The 25,472-nt window shown below is 37.3% G+C and overlaps 1 protein-coding gene across 4 annotated transcripts in view; it reads right to left on the minus strand.

Moving 5' to 3' along the window:
- RELN (reelin) overlaps positions 1-25,472 on the minus strand; it is a 557,702-nt gene that overhangs the window by 236,168 nt on the left and 296,062 nt on the right. For all 4 annotated transcript variants that reach the window (XM_061413895.1, XM_061413894.1, XM_061413897.1 and 1 more), the window contains 2 exons: positions 9,005-9,101; positions 6,295-6,535 (listed from right to left, as the gene is read on the minus strand). In XM_061413895.1, coding sequence (XP_061269879.1) covers positions 6,295-6,535; positions 9,005-9,101 — 338 coding nt within the window. The remainder of the gene's footprint in view (positions 1-6,294; positions 6,536-9,004; positions 9,102-25,472) is intronic.

The following is a 25,472-nucleotide window of genomic DNA, read 5'->3' on the forward strand; positions in this document are numbered from 1 at the left end:
ATATTATTACCAAAGAAATGGGAAACAAATCTAAAGAAGATAAGGAAAAATATGTACTATGAATGCTAGTGACTCATTTTTATCTTTCCTATTTGACCTGCCACTCTTAAACTCTATTTTCAACATCAACATCCTCACTACTATTACTTCATTTTATGAACAGCACTTAAAAATAATTTGTTGTTAATAATGAAAACTATTAATTTTTTAATTATGTGAATGTCATTTCAACTTAATTCCAATGGAAACTGGTCCTTTTGGCAGTCTGACTGCCAAAAGTTACACCTATGGGGAATACTTGTGTCCAACCTAATCCATTTACTTCATTTGATTCTGATATCATCTTAATGACATACATGGATGACGTAATTTGTGAATTCTGTATTTTTCTATCCTATTCTTCCTTCTGCCCTCCTAATTGGGGTTGTCAGCTCAGTCCTTTGCCTTCTACTTATTTTTCTCCATATTCACTTCCCTGTGGAGCTTATTTGTACTCAAAATTTTCAATGAAGAAGACATGTACTTATTAAAACCTTTCTATATGCCAGGCACTGTTCTAAGGTTTACGTGTATCTTCTTATTTAATTATCACAACAGGAATGGATACTACTATCATCCCTGTTAAAGGTGAGGATACTGAGAAACCAAGAGGTTAAATAACTTGCCCAAGACCATATGGCTAGTAAATGGTGAAACCAAGATTTGAACCCTGTTAAGCTCATTTTTCTTAACAGTTTTGCTCTATCCAGTCCTATTCACAATATTTTTGCCCTCATGTCATCTTTGAATATAAAATTTATTTTTTTTCTTCACAAACTAGATCTTGGTATTTTTTCAGCTTTTCATTTGTTCAACTAGCACAATGTATCATGTGCCAAACACTGGAGATTCAAAAATAGCAGAAACAGTTCCTAAGCTTAAGAAGCTAACATGCTAACTAGGGAGACAAACATAACTACAAAGAAACATTGTAAACGCTCTCATAGATGTGTATGTATGCTGTAACAAGATGTTGAAATAAGGTGCCAATAAAACACATGCTACTCCTCATTCCAAAGTGAAATGATGGACCAAATATAAGGACCTAACAAAGTGAAATGGCGGACCAAATGTAAGGACCTAACAAAGTGAAATGATGGACCAGATATAAGGACCTACTGACAAAAGAGGTGGTAAAATGACTTAGCCACTTCCCTAAATTGAGAATGAGTGAGCCTGAAGCTGCAGTAGGTTGGCAGCTGGAAAGCAGAGAGATGATTCCTTTCCAGAGGGTTGCTGGTGAACTGTGAGTCACATCCATGACCTTGCAGGGGAGGAAGGTATCATCCACTTGCCTCAAGCCTGGGGCTCAGGATTTCAAGGCCATCCCTTGGAAGGGATTCTGTAAGGGCTTAGAGTAACAACTGGGGCTGCCTGGCAGGCAGCTGGGTAACAAGAGGGCTGCATTTTGAAGTAACTAACTTCTTTTCTCCCAATGATGGATTCAAAGTGAATGTTCACCATAGACTAGGATTGGACCCATGCACACAAGAGGAAATCTGGTCTAAGATCCTGCCCACAGGGGCTTCCCAGAGGGGCAAAGAGCCCTCAGCAGAAAGAGGCTGAAGTCATAAGTCAGAGTCCCAGTGGGAAGTAGTAGAAGTAGACATAACCTGAGAGATATACATTGGGGAGCTACAGGTGAGAAATCCCCAGTTTTGGTGAAAAGTGGTGACATATCCATAGAGCTTTGTGATGGAGTCAAGAGAACTCCAGCTTTGATCACTTGCCAGATTATGAGATCAATAATTCCCACTCACAACAATAACTGCGCTTGCTTCTTCTCCTTCCTCCTGACCCAGCCCTGGATGATTCAAAGGTTAAAATTAATGACTTAGTGGAGGAGGGGGAAGGAGTTGACCACTATCTCTTTTCTACTCAGCAGACTTCAGCTGGAGGAAAGGAGATGCTACGGGTGAAGTTTGGAGTTTGCATTATTATGGTGAACCATGTGGTATTTGTTATTGAACCGAGACTAGCTACTACAGTGATTGATTGCTTTTTTGGTCTATCAGTAGTCTTGGGACCTGACTTAGTTTTTGTGCAAAAAGGATACAGATTTTAAAAAGCTGTCTGAGTGAATATGAATGGTCACTAGTGAAGAAGAATGAACCTGTATTTTGTAGACAGTCTTCAACCTCAAGTCCTGTTTATTCAACCTTATGGTTATAGCAGCACAGGCAGGAGTCAGACATTAGCTATACACAAAACTTCATCCAGACAATGACATTTGAACTGGGCCCTTAAGGATGCTGGGGAATGACTAGGCATAGTAAAAAGAAAAGTGGAAGAGCATGTCTAAATGGGTGGGAGTGTGAAATTCCATTTTATTTGTGATGCTGGAGGACAGAAAATAAGGATGAAAACTTAGGCTGGACATGGACTGGAAACAGCCTTGAATTACATGCTAGGGAGTTTGGCTTGTCCCCTCAAGGCCTACACAGGAAGCCATCAAAGGTCTTGAGTATGGAGGAGGCATGATATAATTTCTATTAAGGAATGATGGTGTTATCTTTTGTCAGTGGCATCCTTTTGTATGATTCTTGACTCCAACATCCTCAGCACAAGAAGTCTGCTACCATGAGACTGTTGATTTCAATTTATTTAGCATTCCCCTGTTCTCACTCTATTTCACCTTCTCTATAGGTTACTGAAAATGCTTCCTACCTCCGCGAGGAAAATATCTTAATACTCCTATCTCCTTAACTTCACTTTAGGTCAGCAGTGATGGACCAATAAACACGATTGTGAAAATAAAACTAGCTGCTGTATAGTGGAAGACAAGGAAGCAACCTGTGCTTGGTCTGAACTTACTAGATTTTAATGTATGAAAATCATTCATCTAGGACCTCCCTGGTGGTGCAGTGGGTAAGAATTCACTTGCCAATGCAGGAGACACAGGTTCAATCCCTGGTCCAGGAAGATTCTACATGCCGCAGAGCAACAGGGACAATGTGCCACAACTACTGAAGCCCGAGTGCCCTAGAGCCCACATGCCACAACTACTGAGCCCATGCGCTGCAACTACTGAAGCCTGCTCACCTGGAGCCTATGTTCTGCAACAAGAGAAGGAAATGGCAACCCACTCCAGTGTTCTTGCCTGGAGAATCCCAGGGACGGGGGAGCCTGGTGGGCGGCCGTCTGTGGGGTCGCACAGAGTCGGACACGACTGAAGTGACTTAGCAGCAGCAGCAGAATAATACACGGACTATAAAAAGTAGCTGTTACTACTTAACCAAAGAGTATCCTATCTGTGCTTGGACATTTTTCCTTGCATAAATTCTACTCTGTAATGAAGTACAATGAAGCACTCAATTGATGTCACACTCAATCTCTAATTTAGTTAAGGTGTAAGCATCTTGGAGAAGGCAATGGCACCCCACTCCAGTACTCTTGTCTGGAAAATCCCATGGACGGAGGAGCCTGGTAGGCTGCAGTCCATGGGGTCGCTAAGAGTTGGACACGACTGTGCGACTTCACTTTCACTTTTCACTTTCACACATTGGAGAAGGAAATGGCAACCCACTCGTGTTCTTGCCTGGAGAATCCCAGGGACAGGGGAGCCTGGTGGGCGGCCGTCTATGGGGTCGCACAGAGTCGGACATGACTGAAGCGACTTAGCAGCAGCAGCAGCAAGCATCTTGGAGACTTTTAACAAGTATTATTTAGAAAAGACAACATATAGTCTAAACAAACAATACTCTCAAAACTAAAAAGTCCAAAACAAAGCAATGTTCAAAACATGTCTTATGACCAATAGAAACATCGAGATATGTTTTCTAATTGGTTGTACTCTGTTTTCATCTCAGAAGCCACCCACTAAAGGAAAAATATTTGATGGAGAAATTGCATACAGCTTAAATAAACAATTTTTATTTCTAGAATTCCAAATCACTTGGCAAAAGCAATTTTTTCATGCTAGAGGTTTGAGTCAAAATGCAAGAGGTTGGTCATATAAATGAGTTAAAATGACAATCTTAGATTTTATCATTGCACTTATTTAAAAATTTAAAAAGAAACATTAGAGAAAAGCTTCTATATGGTAGCCAAAGACCCTGGTACAAACCATTACTACAATGATTTTTTTCTTAATAGGCAACTAGGCAAGTCTTAAATGTGTGATAGCACAAGTATACTCCACACAGAGTTGTAATCTAAGTAACCATTACTACAAAGCAAACCCACACTTCATACATTTTTAACATGGGTGGTACCAAAGTACAACGCATTAAGAAACCAAAAAGCTAATTAAATTAGTGTAATGATGGCTTATAAAACAGGCACAAAAAGTATATATAATATATAGTAAAGGGAACTGAGATCAAATAATTACCAAATGATCATCACAGGAAAAGAATGTGAATCCCAGGCCCTGAGGTCTCCATGTGTTTCCTGGGTTTACATATCTTGCCAATGGTGAACAGTGACAACAGAAATCCTTCTCTTAATCAAGTAGTAGTGGGATATGCGGAGAAGGCAATGGCACCCCACTCCAGTACTCTTGCCTGGAAAATCCCATGGATGGAGGAGCCTGGTAGGCTTCAGTCCATGGGGTCGCAAAGAGTTGGAGACGACTGAGCGACTTCACTTTCACTTTTCACCTTCATGCATTGGAGAAGGAAATGGCAACCCACTCCAGTGTTCATGCCTGGAGAATCCCAGGGACGGGGGAGCTGAGTCGGCTGCCGTCTATGGGGTCGCACAGAGTCGGACACGACTGAAGCAACTTAGCAGCAGCAGCAGTGGGATATGATATGGGCTATCCTTACAAAGGTTCTTTTCCACACCCATATGAAAGGCATCCATGACTCTTTAAAGGATCCAAAGGAACCAAAGTTTTAGAGTCTTTATCAGAACAAATCTCCTTAAGGTTTCCTGGGTGTTTTTTCATGTTGAACAAAGATGATGTCCGTTCCTAATGCTAGTCAGTATCTAGAGTTTGATTTGCTAAGCACCAATTTAACTGTGTCAGGAGGGTTTTCTAAAAAGGTGAAGGTTTCCTAAATAATTTATTTTTTATTTTTTGGTCATACCACATAGCATGTGGGATCTTAACTTCCCAACCAGATATTGAACCTGCCCCCACCTGCACTGGAAGGCAGAGTCTTAACCACTGAACCACGACGGAAGTACTCTAAACAATTTGCAACCCATAAATTATTAAAAGGAGATGAGTGTCTTAGATCTTTATATTCTGCTTGTGATTCTGTGACCTCACCCCCATGCAGCACAGAGGTCTTTTTTTTTTTTTTTTTGTAATAGTGAGTCACATTTTTAAAAACTCTCCAATCTGCATCTGTACTTTATTTTTTTCATACTTGAAACTTGAGAGAGTCCAGTTGAAGATCAAACGGTTTCTTAAAATATCGCCTTGACATAGTATCTTATTCCACACATTCTCTGGGCAGGCAAGCCAGTGATTTTAATTCTCATTCAAAAAGTGAGCTTTTAAGACTTTAAGGTTTTATCACTGGTCATATCTTCAGACTTTATCACAAGTCTCAACTCAGTATCTATTAGACAACCATTTCAAACACTGTCGAAGGCCTCTGCTTTGTGCTATCATCTTCTAGCCTTTATGTGTGATTTATGATTCTAGAAACATTAGTCTTCCCATCTGGCCAATTTGAAATGACCCTTCAGTCTATTCCTATTCTCTTGGATAGCCTTCCTAATCCCTCAACTCTGGATCTGGCACTGTATATTGTATTTCTACAGTACCTTAAACTTTCCCAGCAAATCAACAATTATGCTGTTTTGCACATGCACGTTGCTATATGTAACCTCCCAGTAAACTGACAGACAATAAAAGGAAAAGACATATCTGCCTTTTGTGGTTATATTCTCCAGGTTCAGCCCAGTACATGGCACCATGGGTTCTCAAAAATACTTGTTCAAAGGATGAACAAATGAATGATTTCCCATTCTTACAGGGGAGGGTAAAGTGATATTACCTATTCTTTTAATAGTGGTTTTAGTAAAATACTTCATGACCCCATGGACTATACAGTCCATGGAATTCTCCAGACTGGAGTGGGTAGCCTTTCCCTTCTCCAGGGGATCTTCCCAACCCAGGGATCGAACCCAGGTCTCCCGCATTGCATGTGGATTCTTTACCAGCTGAGCCACAAAGGAAGCCCAACTGAGCAACTTTCACTTAATAAAATACTTTAGTAAAATAGCGGTTTAGTACAATTTGGTTTATTGAGCTTTAGGTTTTAGAGGAGAAGAGAAGGAGTGAAAGAGAGATCAAACCTTCACTGTAGCTCCTGGGAAGAAAAGCCAGTTGCCCGTGTCTACTGGATCCAGATTGTCTTCTAAAACAACTTGTCTGTGAGCTGAGTTGATGATGAGGATGTTATCTAAGGCCCAGCAGGCTTCATACACTTCACCTACTTGTAGGTTTTCCTGCTTCCACTGAAACTGGACGTTCTCCCCTTTGGCGTCTTCAGGAAGGTAGAGGATGTGGATGATAGTACTGACATTGGAAGGGGCTCTGGAGAGATGAGAATTGGTGCCACAATAAAGTTCAACAGTGTCCACTTTATCTTTCTTATAGATCCATTTTGTTTCTTAATTAAGATTGTGGTTTTCTTATCTTAAAAACATTACACATTATGGATGAAATACTCATAATCTTATACCCCTTAAACCTTTTAATATATGTGGTTATTAAGATGTCCATATTGAGTGATGGGAGGTTAAATATTAAATGTCTTAAAGAGCTCTACTTTTAACATAAGGCAGGCAGTAAGTATACTCAGGTAAGCCAGTAAATGGATAATTGAAGAGAAAATGGTACACAACTGCCTTGGTTCTTGTAAAAAATCAAAGAGTATCCAGCACAGTATTTTGTAAATGGTAGACACTCAATCTAAAACTATATACTTTATATGATACTAAGAAGAAAAAAAGGAGAGAAACTGTAAAATTATCTTAATTTTAATTCTTACTTTGAAATTTTATATCTATTAGAGATCATGGTATACTGTATGTTTTAAAATCAACATTTACATGAGTTACTTTATTTCTAGAAAACAAATACTTTTTTGTTTTGAAAATGTGAGATTTGCCATGAGAATTAAATGCTCTCATTTAGAATTCTTAAGATTTCCATGCATACCAGTCTTTAAAAACATGATAAAATTTCATAGGATTTTCATATCATATCTGCTGAAATCTCAGTCCTTTGCTATTTAATATTTATGTTAAACATTTTATTTTACCAAAGTAGAAACCTGCTGTAGTAAAAATGATGGCCTTGGCCAAGATTAAAAGTGGTACTAAAATGCAAACTAGTAGTACCTGGGGCTTACTATAAATCAGTTTTGAAAGGACTAGAGAAAAGCCATATTTTTCACTCACCAATGAAGCACGTATAAATCCATAGGATTGTCAGTGTAGATTATGAATGGTGTGCCTTACCTTTGGGGGTAATCAATTCCCCTTCCTTTAAAATATTTAATGATGACTATGTTTTTAACTTCAAAATAATTTAAATAAATTAAACTCTGATCACTAATGGTAAATTTGCATTAATGAGAATGATAGTTTGGTGCATGGCCTAAAATTGAAAGTTTTATGTAGTGAAAAATAAATAGAATCAGCTGAATGTGATCTCTATATCTTATAATTAAATGTATACACTATTTGTCATATCAGAAGCACACAGCTGTTATTCAGCAAGAAATATACACTACAATTTATCCAAACTATGAGATATACTAGAGAAAAATGGAGGCATATGAGTAAAACTTGCAATACTTATGCTGCTTTGCTTAAAACCATTTATATAAATCAGTACTTAATATGAATGCATTTTCATTATAACTACTAAAAATTAGAAGGAATAGCAAATGCTCTGTTATAAAATTGGCAATTGACACAGCATGTCAGAGCTTGGCTTGTACCAGGTATCTATAAATAATATTTTATCCTGTCACAGAGGGAGACAATCTATTAAAATCCATGAGTTAGAATTACTTTTCTCAAGTTTTGGTTCAAATAGAACTTGAACTTATGAGACTTTTATTTTTATTTCAAATACTAGAAATTTTTAATATTAAAGATTAAGAACCTAATATTTATTCTTCTTGCCCAAATAAACCACATTTTTTTTCAATATGGAAATATGGTAAGGAAAATAGCATGAAAAAAAAAAAAGAAAACTGTCACAGAACTTATGGAAATGTTCTACTTGAGTCATACTAATTTAAGAACTGAACTGAGCAGAAAAACTACTTAATAAAATTTCAAGGTATTTTTTTCCTTTAAATACCTCACCATACCTGAAATTAGCACCCATTCTGAAGTTTATTTTATGATTTAAACTGCACAAAAATAGTTAACAAATCTGAGTTTTGCTAAATTTAATAAAAATATTTTCAACCTGAATGAGCTTCTCCCTCTTTAAGCATCCAACCTCATTTTCTTATGAAGGGATTTTTTTTTTAATAAAGAAAATGTAATAAATGATAACTCACATCACAATTATAACAGAATTTTAGAACTGGCCTTAGGGAAGTTAGCAGGAAAATTACAGAACCAGGGATTAGATCCAAAAGGCTGTTAACTAATTGTCATCACAGACTGGAAGGAATTTAGGTAGTAATCTGATACATTTCTAGGCCTATAAACCAGGTCACAGCCAGGCTACCTAGAGAGACAGATGGTGATGTTATTTTGTGGAGAATCCCATCAGAAAGGTTACTATCTCAAATGTACTTTTACCAAAAATAAATAGTTTGTTATAGCAACTACTGACAGTGGGAAGAATGGAAAATGACACTTTTAACATGTTCTTCAAATAGAGCAGGTAATATGCAGGTAAATGTGTGCATTCATGTAATTCAACATAATTAACAACCAGAATACTTTTAACCATGAAGAATAAAGCCAGTGGTAGAATGAAGGTAAACAGGGAAGCAGAAACCCACCTACATCAAAACTTAAAATGATAACAAACCTAATTTTCTCAAGCTGAATCCAGTCCGCAGTATTATTCTTGGCATATGACACGATGATACAAGGGTCTGAGTAACTATAGCGACATGAACCTGAACCTGTAAGCAGCAATAACAATAAATTTCAAAGTTAAAAAAGAAGTATGATTACATATTATCCTTCCTGATAAATACTCTAGATAATTTTCTAACCACTTAGTTGTTTGATCATTTCCCAATTCTTCTAACTATGCTAAAACTTTTTGTGATCTATTTTGATAAATATTAAATAAATAATTTTGAGTTAATAAAAAAGTAAACTGCAGGTCTCTTTAGAGATACACGAACTTCTAAATTAAATATAAACACTCTGTTCTAGGCCAAGACATATCTGAATATTATAGAATGATTAATAATGCCATTATGGTTCTTGCAAGTTAATATTAATAATGCTTGTATTAAGTGGCATGTCAGTCACTCAATTGCATGAGTAAAAATAGCATTCTTCCGTGTGTCTGTTATTTAACTTATGATGTAGCACGCTGCTGCTGCTTAGTTGCTCAGTTGCATCCGACTCCATATGAGAAATTAAAATACTGTAAATTCAAGTACTAAATGAATGAGAACTATTAGAGATATGATTGATATTATTCTACTACAGCCCAACATCAAAGATTTGAAAGAGAAACATTATTTTCCATTGTGGATATCTGGTCATTGTTTTTCATGTATTTTCAGTATTGGATATATGAAAACCAAAGACAGTTTTAAACTCTGATAAGAATTTGTTTTAACATGTTTAATGAATTCCTATAATAAAACACTCTCCAAAACAGCCATGAAACATAAGCCAGAAGTTTACTGGAACTCAGTAGCAGGGTTTTTATACTATATTAAAAACAAATGAACCAAACGAAAAAGAAATAGGATATTTTATGTTTAACTTTCCCCCATCTGCTAGAGGAATCGTAGTTTTAGCAAACGGCATCTGTTGATGGTTTTTATATTTGTAGTACTCAAGAGTTCCAAGCTTTAATCAGACTCATTTATTTTTTTTCAGTGGTGTTTAGTACAACACCAGTTAGTTTGCCATCGCCAAGGCTGGCAGTGAGCTAAAAAGGCCAAACAGTAGTTTTCCTAGATTTATTCTCACAGCTAGAGTGTTGATGAAAAAAGGCTACTGAAAAGAAAGCAACACAGTAACCTTGAGCTCAAATAGAAACCTACTTTATGCTGTTTGATCATTTAAGTTCTACCTTTCTTAAGCAGCTGCTTAAAATAAATATCAAATTGTGGGGCTGGAAATGGAAATGGCCAGGATTATGTGAGACAAACTTCAACACAAACACGTATGAGGTCTGGCAGACAATTTGTTTTTCAAAAGGCAGTTCACACTAGCCTAAAGAATGTAAATGGTATTTATGTGCTTCCTTTCTGTTTTATACATGGTTAAGTACTTAAAAGCAAGTGCCTGAGGTGAATCCCCAAAATGGAAAGGCAAGAACAAATGAAAACCAAAAATGTTCCTCACAGAAGCAATTCAGTGGAAATTATTTACAAATTGAAAAAGAACAGGAAAGCTGATAAACATTAAAATAAAAAATGTGTTCAACTATGGCCCTGATAACCAATATGACCCCTCCCCTGTTTTCTTTTGTTATCATCTCACTGTTGGGAGAAAAAGTGTTTACTGTTGTGAGAATAAACTTATTGTCGTTGTCCAGTTGCCAAGTCATGTTCAACTCTGCAACCCCATGGACTACAGCACACCAAGATTCCCTGTCTTTCACTATGCAAACTACTCCAGCATTCTTGCCCCAAGAATAGTACAATAAGTTTATGATGCACTCATTGAAATAAAAGGTACCTGGCAGGTGACTCACTTTTACTTACTTAGTCATTATATTATTTTGTATTTAAAATGTTAATATCTTCTGAACCCATCTCCTCCTCATTATTGTCAATGGATTCTCAGTAGCTCTTGCCAGAACTTTGCAATAGTGATTAACTGGTCTCCAGCCTCACATGTCCTCACCCAGCCACACTACTGCCAGTGCTCTTCCCACAAGTGAACTGAATCTTGTTATTCCCTTCTTATAATCCATCAACAATTTCTCAGTCCCTTCAGGATAAAGCAGTACTTCCAGCCCTGGTGAGATAAAGGTGCATGGATCCTACAGACTAAAAGTGTACCTTGGAAAACAGAACCAGCCCAGGGTTATCTTTAAAGGGTTCCTACATGAAAAGATGGCTCAAAAGCCACAGGGATTCCCACAGAGGAGTGGATAGCCAGAAGACCAGGAATGGGGTGTTAGGTACGAATGGACAGCCAGAAGAGCGGCACTGCCCATGCCATGGGAACTTCCCCTCCTGGAAGAAGTACCACCCAAGAGAATCAGTTGGCTTTGTATACATGTTTCCCTTTGGGGCCACTCCTATCAAACTACCATCCCAAATGGTGCCAAGCCAATGAATAAATGATTCTCCACTCCCACTATGAATACAGCTGTTCCACATAGACTGGGTGAATTTCTTCTTCAGATAAGCCCTTCTGAACTGCAGCCCCACTGTCACATAGACTTGGGTCAGTTGAGTAAGATTTGTCCTTGCCCAGACTGAAAATGGTTGCTTGACTCTGTCTGCAATGAGGGGAGGAAAGAGTTAATTAACATCCATGTGCCCAGGTACCTAAAGCCATCCCCAACTCCCTGCTCCCAGATGCAGTGGTGCAGAGATATCACATACCTCAAAACACCTCTAATGCAGTGAGGAGACAATAATAAGCAGGTGCCACCTGCAACAGGTACTTATTTCCCCTCTTAAATCAAAGATCTTTAATTGCCAAAGTTGGATATTTAAAACCAGAAAGGAAAAACAACTCAAACGAAAAATGCAAAATATCCTCTCATGTACAGGTTCATTTTCTCTCCTTTGGATTGCTTCCGATGTAATTGCTATCCTTCACTCTAAAGTAGCAATTTTGCAAAGATTTTAAGAATTGCTGAAGATAGGAAGATAACTTAGAATTATGGTTATAAAAGTATGGTCTGAGAACCATTAATGGACTTAAATGGGTCTGAAAATGTAAGCTCTTTCTTTGGTTCTTACTGGCAAATGAAATTTCATATATTATCAGTTTTACTTATATCAAGGATATAAGCAGCCTATAAAGTGATGAAGGGTTCCTGAAGTATGGTATTCATAAATAAAATTGATGAACTTCTAGAACTCACTGGGAACCCTAATCCAACAGTCAAGGAATTCTGGTTTCCATGTAGAGGTACACACACCAGGATTACTGTAATACCCCCAGCTTGGGGGAGGACAGGATATTTATGTTAAATGTACCTCATGAGTGTTGTTTCCAGTTGGTCTTGGTTGGCAATTCTTGATTTAAAATTGACAGATAAATTGATAAATGATAAAGTAAATCTACATTTACTTACTATAACTGTCATTTGCATTACTATTGGTTATTTAGTCAATCCATAGTACATAATGATAGATAATTTTTTCAGCAACATTTCTGAACTAATATTGGCTTAAAGTTTGTCCTATACTTAAGACATATATGTATTGCAATATAACAAGCCATCTCTACTCCTTTGCTAAAACAAATACCTACATAATGCCTTGAAACTATCTTGCAACAAAACCACCTTTCATTGATGATGTCCTGAATTCGTGATATTGAATTTGTTGCTAGAATTTGTGCCATTTGAATAATTTTCTCTGTATTATCAAATTATGTATAAAAATACTGTTTTAAAAAGTTTTTGGAATTTTAACATAAAAGCATATATCTGCTTTCATTCTTATTAGATTAACAATGCACCATATATAGTTAAGAAAAATAGAGACCACAGAGTAATACCTTCATCTTTTCAATCACTCTACCAGTGTACTCTGCCTTCCTCCTGTTATAATGGATGAAGTGCTCTGTTCTAAAGAATGGTGAACCTTCTCATGTGATCTAGATTCCATCTCCAATGGCTCTTTAAGATTTCCCCTCTCTTTCTCTTGTATCATCACTTTCTTCCAATAAGTTTCCTGGATCATTCCTATTGTCATACAAACATCATAGAAACATACAAAGCATCTCCCATCTTAATTTTTTTTATTGATGTCACACTTGTACCTTCTGTTCTTTCCAATCCTATTTTTGTTCCACTTATAGGAAAACTTCTCAAAAGGGCTGTCCAGTGATTGTCTCCACTTCATCACAGCCTATCCTCCATCCCTTCCTCCATTCAGACTTCTACACTCAAGCACCGCCCTGAAACTACTCTTGCTTATGTGGCTGGGGACTCTCTGTTGCCAAATCAACAAATCATTTCCCCATGTTCAGGGTACTAGACTTCTCATCAGGATTTGTCACAGTCCATCCTTTCCCCTTAATTGGATAACTTCTTCTATCTTCCACTACCTTCTTGATCTTTCTCTTGCTTCACTGGCTGTTACTTCTCATTCTCCATTGTTGCCCTTTTCATTCTTGATCTCAAATTGTTTTGGTGGCTTTCTCTTTTCTCTACATTGCCTCTTTTTACTTTGAGGCTTTAAATAATATCTACAACAAATATCTGTATGCAGGTGAAGAAGCAACAGTTAAAACTGGACACGGAACAATGGACTGGTTCCAAATTGGGAAAGGAGTACGTCAAGGATGTGTATCGTCACTCTGCTTATTTAACTTATACGCAGTTTACATCATGCGATGCTGAGCTGGATGAAGCACAAGCTGGAATCAACACTGCTGAGAGAAATATCAGTAACCTATGGTATGCAGATGACATCATCCTTATGGCAGAAAATGACAAAGAACTAAAGAGCCTCTTGATGAAAGTGAAAGAGGAGAGTGAAAAAGTTGGCTTAAAACTCAACATTCAGAAAACTAAGATCATGGCATCCAGTCCCATCACTTCATGGCAAATAGATGGGGAAACAATGGAAACAGTGACAGACTTTATTTTCTTGGGCTCCAAAATCACTGCACACAGTAACTGCAGCCATGGAATTAAAAGACACTTGCTCCTTGCAAGAAAAGTTATGACCAACCTAGACAGCATATTAAAAAGCAGAGACATTACTTTGCCAACAAAGGTTCATCTAGTCAAGGCTATGGTTTTTCCAGTAGTCATGTATGGATGTGAAATTTGGACCATAAAGAAAGCTGAGCACTGAAGAATTGGTGCTTTTGAACTGTGGTGTTAGAGAAGACTCTTGAGAGTCCCTTGGACTGCTAGGAGATCAAACCAGTTAATCTTAAAGGAAATCAGTCCTAAATATTCATTGGAAGGAATGATGCCGAAACTGAAACTCCAATACTTTGGCCACCTGATGCCAAGAACTGACTCAGTGGAAAAGACCCTGATGCTGGGAAAGATTGAAGGCAGGAGGAGAAGGGGACGACAGAGGATAAGATGGTTGGATGGCATCACCAACTTGACGGAAATGAGTTTGAGCAAGCTCTGGGTTTGTGATGGACAGGGAAGCCTGGCGTGCTGCAGTCCATGGGGTTGCAAAGAGTTGGACATGACTGAGTGACTGAACTGAACTGATATTTCCCATGAGATCCACATTTATAGATCCAACTGCTACTTACCATCCCAAAAGAACATCTCAAGTTTATTAAGTCAAAATCAGAAGAACTAGTTTTCCACCTTACAAATATTCAGTACACTTTGCATTTCAAATGACACCACTCCAGATGCTCAAAGAAACTAACAAAACACTAGATGTCATCTTTGATTCCTCCCTTTCTCCTTCACTTCCCACTTCCAACCCATCAGCCTGGGAGTTCTGACTCCAAAATACTGCTCAGCTTCTATCTTCCACTAGTGCTACCACCTTAGTCAAGTCAGGGTCATGTCTTGCTGGTCTTCGTGCTCTCCTTTTATCCTCCTGTAATTAATTCATCCTCCACATAGCAGTTATAGGCCTTTCAAAAACAAAAAAGTCTTTTAAAATGTTTTAGTGTTTTGCCTATGTTCTCCTCTAGGAGTTTTATAGGATATTTCAAAACTAATACAATTATGTAAAGTTTAAAAATAAAATAAAATGTTTTAGTGATTAGGCCAACCCAGCTTAAAACTCTCTCAAGGTTTCTCAGTCCACTAGGAACCAAAGGATAAGCTCATTGCTATGATACATTAAATCCCTCATGATCTTAGAACATCCCTTGTACCACTCTTCTTTTCACATACTTTGTTTCAGCCACTTTGGACTTTCTCCTCCCTGAACACTCCATCTCAGGGCTTCTATGCGCCTACTCTCTGCCTGTTATTACACTGATGATATCAATATCCTCACACTCTATTCTTTCCTCATTCCATTCATGTCCTATCCCACAGACTCTCCCTTGGTTTGTTCCTCTTCTTTCTCCTGGATCTGTGCAAATACCACCTCCTCAAAGAAATCTTCCTTGATCATTCAGTCTAAAGAAGTTCACCTCCAATGTCCAATCATCCTGCATCTTATCACTCCATTTTATGAGTGTATGAATTTATCTCATCTATTTACTTGATTATTTGCTCATTATCCATCTCCTGTTAGAATGTAAGCTCCATCAAAGCAATGTCTGTCTTGTTTACTACTTGTGTCCCAAGTACCCAGAACAGTCGTGGTACACAATAGAAATCAGCTCTGGCTTGACCGTGAATGAGTTTGCTATAATTTGCTTATTTGAAATTATCTGTTTTTTTTTTGTTTGTTTTTACTGAGATATATTTATACTAGAACGGGGGAACTATAACCATGGATGGATGGGACTTAAGGATTTTCAACTTTTCTGAATTGGGTCAAAAGTGAAAAAAAATCGTGCTTTAGAATATTTGTACTACAGGTATCCTCACCCAAGATTAATTTTGGTACTGTCATATAGTCAACGGGGCAATAATTCTCCCACATTAACTAGAAATTGCCCTAAAATGACTTAGATGGTTACACAATCCAGTTTGTCTTTAGAATAAAAATATCAGAGACAGATTACATGAGTAATTATGATACATTTTTATCAGCTAGATAAAGTAATATGAAGAATAATGATAGCCAGATGAATTATTTTACTTATTAGTAAAGTCCTATTGTAATAGCCCAGTATAATTAAAAATAAACAGTTTGCAAAGTCATACAAAGTACTCATAAGCCACACCGAATATCACCCTCAAGGCACATGTTCTGACCTCTCCATCAGGAATCATTTTCTAGTACATGAAGAAAAAAGTTTCTCAAATGTAATATCTTCTTAATTGTAAGACATTATCTTGTCCTTTCAAGTTGATTTGTTTCTGTTTGAATGTTTAACTAGATTAACACATTATTCTAAGGGAGAAAACCCATTTTTATGTCTAGGAAGAAACCTAATAAAACTGTAATTTTATAGAAAAATATTACTCTAAATTGTAATGCTATAAAATTGTTGATAATAGGTATATCTTATCATCATATAATCTTAACATCATATAGCCTTATGTGCATGCTCAGTCCCTCAATCGTGTCCGACTCTGTGACCCTGGCAGACTGTAGCCTGCCAGGTTCTTCTGTCTATGTGATTTTCCAGGCAAGAATACTGTAATGAGTTGCCATTTTGTCCTCCAGGGGTCACACAGTCTTAAATAGATGAGGGAATTCTATATATTAATAAATTCAATGCTTGTTAGTATTACTGATAACTATATATAATTTTTTAACTTCATTTTTTGGAGTGAAATTCCCTCTGATACATTATCTTCCAGAAAGAAAATATGTATAGAGGTTAGGAGAGTGGATGGTGAGGGCATGCTATTAGGTTTGTAATCTGGGATTTGATACTTTTTAGCTGTGTGAATCTTGAGCAAGTCACTAATCTTTACTGTGTCCAGTCTCTATATTTGTAAAATGTGAATAATAATAAAAAAATAATAATAAAATAAAAAATAAAAATAAAAATAATAAAATTAAAAATAAAAATAAAAAATTAAAAAATCTCTTCACAGAACTGTTGTGAAGATTAAGGCATTAACACATGAAAAGTGCTTAGAAAACAACTCCGGTCCACACTAAGAAATTTCAGGTATGATTCAGTATTTTTGTTTCATTTCATAAATTCATTTATCCCATAAAAAGGAGAAAATATTTGTTCATGGGCCAAATACTAAGCTGAATCACTACTTATCAAATAATTTAAGGCATGTTAAGGCTTATATTCCCTCTTCAATATATTCTTTCGTTTTGGGCTATTTCCCAGCTCTTTAATGGAAATGCTGTAAGTGCAATGTGGAAATGAAAACTGAGAACCAAAAGAGTTATCTTCCTGTTTGTTAGCATCATTGGTAAATGTATTAGAGGGGAAGAAAGGCAACTACTTGATAAGAAAAAGAAGGCGCTCTGGGAATAAGATAGCAAGACATAACAGTATAAGGAGACATACTTCATGAGGTCTTTAGAATTGATAGAGTGGAAATTTGAGTTTGCAGTGCCTAACATCCAGAGAAAACAAAAAATCTGACCAGTTAAAGTTTTAGCAGCAGCCACAGAGGAAAGAAAAAATTCCAATAATTCAAGAGAACAATTATAGCTGCTTTGAGCAGTTAGATACTACTCTGAATGCTCATTTTATAGGTATGGAAACTGAGGCAAAGAGAAGCTAAGCAATTTCTCAAAGCCCAAATGGGATTCAGAATTGGGCACACCAGAATCCATGCCTTCAACCACTTCACTATACTCCTTCTGATGCACAAAGCACACTTAAGAAAACAAACAAATACTGCTTGATTTTCACATGGTTAGAACATGTGGGGACATGCTTCTGTGCTTCTACTTCTACTCTGGCTCCTGCCTTGAGCCATATGGCTCTGTTTTTGGTAAAACCTAAAGGACTGAACCACCTCTAGTTCCCATATCAGGCTCACTTGGAAATCACTTTCTCTGCAGGTTCCATGCCCATTCTTCTCCTACCCCTGCCTCCACAGTCACCCAAAGCTGCATACCCTTCTGCAGATTTACTGAATCTATGCCTTTATTTTACCTTCACAATCACCTCCTTAAACCATCTCTCACATAGATCAGTGTGATAACGTACTATCTGAGCGCTGAGAACCAACACAAAAGGTATTGCACTGATAAGTAATTTGCTTTAATTACTGATAAGTAATTTGGTCATTTGCTTTAAAAATCCATAGAAAGTCATTTAAAAGAGATTAAAAAAAATACGTGTATTCCAAAGAAGTAATATTCTAACATTTCCCAACTCAGAAAACTTTAATTATGTGGAAAACATTAACCTGATACAATATTACAATCAGGATTAAATTTAAAATAATAGTGTAATCCACATTTGTATCCTAAATGACAAATTCTATGATAGCTTATAAATCCGTTTCTGAAATAATTATTTTACTATAAGGAAACAATAAATATTTACAAATGTAAAACAGTGCCTAGTACTTGTTATTTAAAAATAAAGAAGAAGAATGGCAAAACTTATTTCTATAAGGCTGTTTCCTTTACTGTTACTGTTAGAGAGATTCATCACTATGGTTGTAAGAAACATTTTTAGTAATCTCAGTTTGACCTTTGAACCACTTTACTCATTATAAAATTGCAACTAAAATTGGTATCAATTTTTACTCCAGGGCTCTATTTAAATAGTACCATCCCTACTATAATTTACAAAACAATAGATAAGCAACTTTTCACTTTTGTTATAGGGAGTCAGGTCAAGATGATCAATCTAGCAATCAATCAACCAGTGAGTCAACCAATTATTAAAAATACTTCTGTCTGAGGTACATGCAAACTTAAAAGCCTGGTTATTTTCTCATGATTCAGTCCCACTTCTATTGACTTTGGTTATCATTCAGGAAAAGCCAGGATATGTATACCCTTTGAGTAGCCGTCCCCACTTAAGCAGTAAAATAACATTCAGAACTGACATTTACATAGGCGTGGGCTACCCGTTGGCAGTCCACATGGCTCTTCTGTTGGCTATTCTTTCTGCCAGGTTATCTCTTCTACAAAATTTAAGCCTCTGATCAATGGTTACATCCTCAGCAGCCATCCCCTGGCCACCTTCAACAAAATGCGACCCCTCATGTGCTGACCCCAATTAATTTTCTTCATGCATTCAGTACTCCCTGACATTTATTTGTTTGATATTCATCAGCACATCAGCCCGACCAGGGCAAAGATTTTCTTTCATGAACCCTGTCTTCCCAGTGCCTTAAGAGCTGCTTCACATAGAAGAGGAGCTCAGAGAACAGTTGTTGAATGAATGAAATTTAGGAAGCAGCTGTCGGTTAAACTCTAAGAAGAGAATTTTTTGGAAATGCAACGGTATCATTATTATTACTGTTGTTACTACTGGCTCTTTTGCAGCACTTCTTTTCAGCAGGATAAGGATATGGAGGTGATTTATAGCCTCTGTCCACCAGCACAGAGTTTGTCACTCTTCTGGGAAGAGCCAGAGGGGGCAGCACATTCGATCATTCATGCTGAGAATTGCTTGGGTAACAACATTACATGGTTTGGCCGATGTTGCTTTTCTGTTCCTCTACCTAATATCTTTCCCTGCTAGCAAAACAAGCTACAAGTATAAACTAGCTATGATTGGTTGAATAAAGGTAGAGCAACTACTTTGATATTTCTTATAAGGGCCCCCTGAACTAAAAGAGGCAACACCATAACCATGTTTTTAGATAAAATGTATTCCTGGTTAACTCATAGTTCATTCTTTTCACCCAGTTCTAGGATTAAGGGTCACAGTGGGAAGACATTTAAGAGATCATGAAGATGAACATTCTTGCTTTACAAACGAGTTGTCAGGGGCTCACTAAGGCTCCACCAATTACCTAAGTTTCTGTGGCAAATTCAGTTGGCATAGAAGTGACTACATGTCCTAACTCCCAATCCAGTGCTCTTTTCCCTTCCCCATTTACATCAACAGCAAAAGTTGTCATATGTAGAGGTAATTTTAGAATATGCACCCAAAAGTAAAAAGGAAAAAAGTATTTCAGGTAGTTAACAAAAATGTTGGATTTTCTTATGTTTGTGGTATTGCCAGTTTCTAAACATTTGTAATGTGTTGTGATTTCTTTTCTCATTTTAAATAAACATTCACATTTTTACCTAATTTTGAATGTTCAATTTTGTATTCTTTTCCTTAATGACACTCTAGCCTTTACCCAACTGTGTAAGCTTCAAATGTGGACCCACAAAACCTGATCCCACCCCTGTACAGAGCATGCCCTGCAGTGTGTTCCTGAATTTCACAAATGTCTTAACTCACACGGGGTACCAAACTCCAGATTACATGGTTCCCCTTCCATTTCGTTTAACATGGCACATTTACATGACAAATGTATTGTAATGCAAGACAATAATAAAGTAAGAATATATGATTCTTGAAACTATTTCTCTTCTCTTTTTTTCAAGCAGATCTGGCTCAATTAAAATATTCTTAAAAGGAAATGATCATATTACAACTGGATGAGGATGGATGAAATGACTTGACATAATTGTTTGCTTATATACTTCCCCGGTAGCTCTGATGGTAAAGCGTCTGCCTACACTGCAAGAGACCTGGGTTCAACCCCTGGGTCAGGAAGATCTCCTGGAGAAGAAAATGGCAACCCACTCCAGTATTCTTGCCTGGAAAACCCCATGGACGGAGGAGCCTGGTAGGCTACATTCCAAGGGGTCGCAAAGAGAGCAACTGAGGACTTCACTTCATTTCAATTGTTTGCTTACATAACAAATAAGCCATTCAGTTTTGGACAGTGTTGCAGATGAACCTGAATGAGCCTCAGGAGCTCAACAACACCTGGTGAGAACCTGCAACTTCCAGGATTTAGGGACTGCTTCTGTGCAGTGCTGGCCGAGAGGATCTTAAATGGCTGTTAGAGTTTACAATGCCAAGAATACACAAACACATGAGCAAGTAGCAATTATGTGCTAATCAGTGAAGCCCATATTAAGCGCACTGAAAACCTGTTCATTGTTCAGTAGCCCATTAACCATAATATATATGCACAAAGGAGACTGCAAATACCTTCCAGAGCGAGGAAGTTTCCCAAAATTCACACATAAACCTTTTCCTTTCTTCCCATTTCTTTTGGGTGGTTGCCATAAAAGTAAAAACCTTAAAGAATAGCTTGATTTAGTATAAAATCAAAGCCACTTAAAAAATAGAAATATTAGTCATTTGTTCTATTAAGAATTCAAGAGTTATTGCTCACTTTCTCAAAATAACATTTAACATATTCACAATCACTTAAGGTAAGATAAACTTTAGGATCCAAATTACTGACTGATTTAACTTACAGATTTCAGAAAGGTAACAAGGTAAATACACCACAGAGTATATAAGATCACCAGCAAGTCTGAGGCACTATCCTATAATGAAACATATTAATATTTCTGCACTTAAATATATGAAGATTCATATAAAGTAGTATAAGATTATAAATAGCCTTAAATTACTTCAAGTCTTGCTGCCAAATGAATTCAGATCATGTGAGGCTTTGCCATCAGATAAATTAAAAAAGAAAAAGTTCTGTGGTTTTTCTGAGTGTTTTTATACTATGGAATTACAGATTAGGGATTGTGAGCCAATATCTCCTGTAGTCCTCTCTATATCTTTTTACTTTTATAGCAGAAGAATAAATCAATTGGTTTTAGTCTCCCAAGACCTGGGTAGCTTTATTTTTATTTGGTTATGCCCTTCTCCACAAAGCCCAGGACTTTTCAAAGTAAATCAGAACAGAAACAATAGAAGGAGCTACTCCCTCTTGGGGGTTTGGTAGTGGTTGCCGGGAGCAGACTCTTTTCCTCAAAGCGCTGCCTGAAAAACAAGCTGCCTTTTTAAATGTGGCACAGGGCCACAGAAGGAGAGAAGTGATCTTGCAGAATTTATGGATTGGGGAGGAAGCACTGCCAGAAATCATGCCTCTAGATAGTGGAGCGGGGCCCATAAATACTGAGGCTTGAGGAGTGTCTGGACAGAACCCTGCTGAGAATTCTTGCAGCCCAAGTGCTGCTGCTGCTATTACTCAAAATTCAGACCTCAGAGACAAGCAGAGTCCTAGAGCTGCGTGTAAACAACAGCATTTGATACAGAAAGATCATAAAGTGATGAAATGGATGTAATCGGACTTCTTAAACTCCCTGCTAGGACTGGAGCCAATCTTAGCAGAATCAACACATCCTTTCATCTTTTCAAGGTAGATAAATGGAGGAGAGGGGTATTAACTAGAGCTTGTAGTGAATGGAAAGAGAAAAAGAAATGAATGGGGAACTTTTAGAGAAGTTTTTAAAAGCCAGACACTGTAACTTCCAGAGCATATTACGTTCCTGTAGGCTAAGGCATTCAAGAAAGGGACTTGCCTCATTCTATAATGTGAAAAATGTGACGAGCAAGATGAAGACATTGGTATAATAAGCAGTTCTGGCAATTATCACTTTTTTTTCTTTGTCGAGAGAAACTTGTTTTTTTTTTTTTTTTGGCTGCATAGCATGTGGGATCTTAGTTCCCCAACCAAGGATCTCTCTGAGGAGAGATTGAACCTGTGCCCTGTGCATTGGAAGCATGGGGTCTTAACCACTGGGACAATCAGGGAAGTCTTCCCATAAGAGCGATTTGTAAGGACAGTACTATTCACTAGGGAGTAAACACTCATTGTATCCAAAAGAACGGAGAAATACAGTAAAAGTTTATTTGCTACCTGGCAATTCTTCAGAGTAATTCTGCTGCAAGCAAGCCAATGGGCCATTATTATACAGATGATCAATATTTCGATATTTTCACAAACTTCTGCTCAAATATTTCATTAGAGGCAGCTGTGAATGTTTATTTTCCAGGAACAACAATGATGTAGAACAATAATTACATTATACTTAGGTTTTTATTTCCTTCATTACTGAGTCTCCCAGAAAAATCCTAAGGGCATTAGCTCTCCCAGCCCATGGCATCAAAACAATCTGCTTTAAGTAGACCAAATCTTTGTAATATGGCCAGTCTTGGAAGTACTACCTGATGAACAGGACCTAAATTGTGACTCTTGGTTTTAAGCAGATAATGCTGTAATTTCCAGGATAGCCAGTTTCATATATTTCTTAGATTTCATGTTTGTTTTATTCCTCTCCGTGTAGAAAAACTAAACTTTATAAGATTATACATACCTGTTCATACTGTCTTATAAGAGGACAAACTTGATTACAGTTTTTACAACATTTATAAATGAATGAAGCAGATTTATATAATAATGTGGCACACCTATATAAATCTGCTTCATTCGTTTATAAATGTTGTAAAAACTGTAATCAAGTTGGTCCTCTAGCAGTGAGTTAGCTTCTCACCTGATAGCCTTTGAAACAAGTTGTTTTTATTACTTATTACCTTCATGGACCGCAGGTATCCACAGAGTACGTGGATGCTGTTCTTGGCTGATCACCAGTCTCCCCAGCTCCTCTGAGGCATTCTCGCACTGTTGCCCCTATGTCGAACCCTGCCTACACTGCCTGCCAGGCAGTGCTGCTTCAGGCTCTCACAAAATACAGGCTCAGCTTGCCTGGCTTGTGCCTGCACAGAGACAGCAGCTCATGCTTTGTTGAAGCTCACAGACTATAGCTAAAGGCAGGGAAGGGAAAAATGGTTACTGTATCGGATAATGCTTTGTGGCAGCCCAGGCAGGAAGCATCCTGGGGCTTCTCAGTTCCAAATGACAGGGATGGGAATTGTGACTGAAAGGATATTACTTTAATTAGAATAGTTCCATTCTGTATGAGAGGAAATCCTTGAATTACTATTGGATCTGTCAAGAGCAAGTGAATTCAATTTTGGTAAAATATGATGACCAAAGTTGACCAAAATCATTATTTTATTAGCAGAAATTGTCAAGTCAGAGAAATCAACATGTCCAAAATCTTCAGCTGCCCCAAAAGATCAATTAAGCATTATCTGAATATGAAAATCTAGAATTTATGTCTATACCTTGGTTTTGCCCACCAAGAAATAACTTTTGGTGGAATTCACCATTTTTTCCAGTAAAAAAAAAACATATTTCAAGGACAGTGTTGTAAAAAGAACCATTATATGAAAGTAAATTTTCCATTTTAAGCAACTACTAAAAACTGAAAGGATTAAGAGAGGGAGGTCAAAGTACAGTAAAAACTCAAATATTCTACATTCATGCTATACATATGCTAAAAATGTTTTGTTTAAAAAAAAACTTTATTATTAAATGCAGAAAAAGAATCAGGTTTTAAAAGCAACTTTTCTTCCCCTTCTGTTTTATATTAATTTTTAAAATGAGGCTACTAGCAACAGGTTTTGTTTTGACTGACTTTATTAGGAAACAGACTATTTGACCTACAAGCCTTTCTTTTTGAATAAATGTGACAGTATGTGATTTATTGTACTTAATATTTTGCTCCTTAGTCACTTCCTTGGCTGAAATTCCCAAATCTCATTAGGTGACTTCTTTCAGTTTATGGCAGATGGACAATGACCACAGGATATAAAATGAACAGCTGTCCTCCTCCCCTTTGTACCTTTCACTCTTTCAGCCCTATCCCCATTCCCTCACTTCCAAAATATTTGTATTTTTTCCTTTTGCCTGCCACTCCTATAAGGGACCAATTCTCTCCTAATTTATGAAACACCATGTCATTTCCAACCACTTTTGGGTGCTCACCCTTTTACAAATTCCCTCCCAAGACCAACATAGAGGTTTCATCAGATGCTATGTTGGGAAAAACATAAGGAAGGGAAATGCAAAATGTGTCAGGCTTTGCCAGGTTCCCTGCCAAGCAGCCCTCTCTTCCTTGGGGTGGAGGCCTTAAACCAAGCCCTAGTGCTCAAGTCTGGCTCATTTTCTAGTAGGACTATATCCACCTTTGAGAGCAGGTGTTACATAACGTCCCTCTCCACCCCCAACAATCTGGGGACTCAGCATTACTACCCTTTTGTTGTTTGGGCTTTGACCTTGGCCACAAGGTCTTACAATGCCCTCTACCTCATCTCCCAGAAGGGGACCATCGCTTTAACCTTCCCTGTGATGCTGATACTCCAGGGTGGTACTAGTTGTGAGTAAAATTATACCCTAAAAACAAGAGGACACTTGTACACTCCTTACTCTTCAAGGATCATTTAAGCTAAAAAGGATGAAAGTGGATGTGCACAAATGGCCACAGTATAAATCAATGCTGAGTGAAATAAGCATCACAAAATAAAATAGAGGAAGTGGGGATTCAGAGATATCAGGGTGTGGTAATGAGATTTTTTCAAGGAGGAAAGACTATTTAGTCTATATTAATGATCAATTTCTTCTCATCCTATTGTTCAATGTTTTATCCCTTCTAAAGAGCAGGCTTCAATAAATATTAGTAAAAAATATTTATGAATGAAATATTAATATTTATCTTTTAAGCCTCATCAAGATGAGTGACAATAAAATATTTCAAAAGGGAAACAGCATAGTATCTTTCAAACTACTTTAATTCAGGTAGAGAAAACTC

Source organism: Bos javanicus, chromosome 4 (genome assembly GCF_032452875.1).
Source record: "Bos javanicus breed banteng chromosome 4, ARS-OSU_banteng_1.0, whole genome shotgun sequence".
Lineage (NCBI taxonomy): Eukaryota > Metazoa > Chordata > Mammalia > Artiodactyla > Bovidae > Bos > Bos javanicus.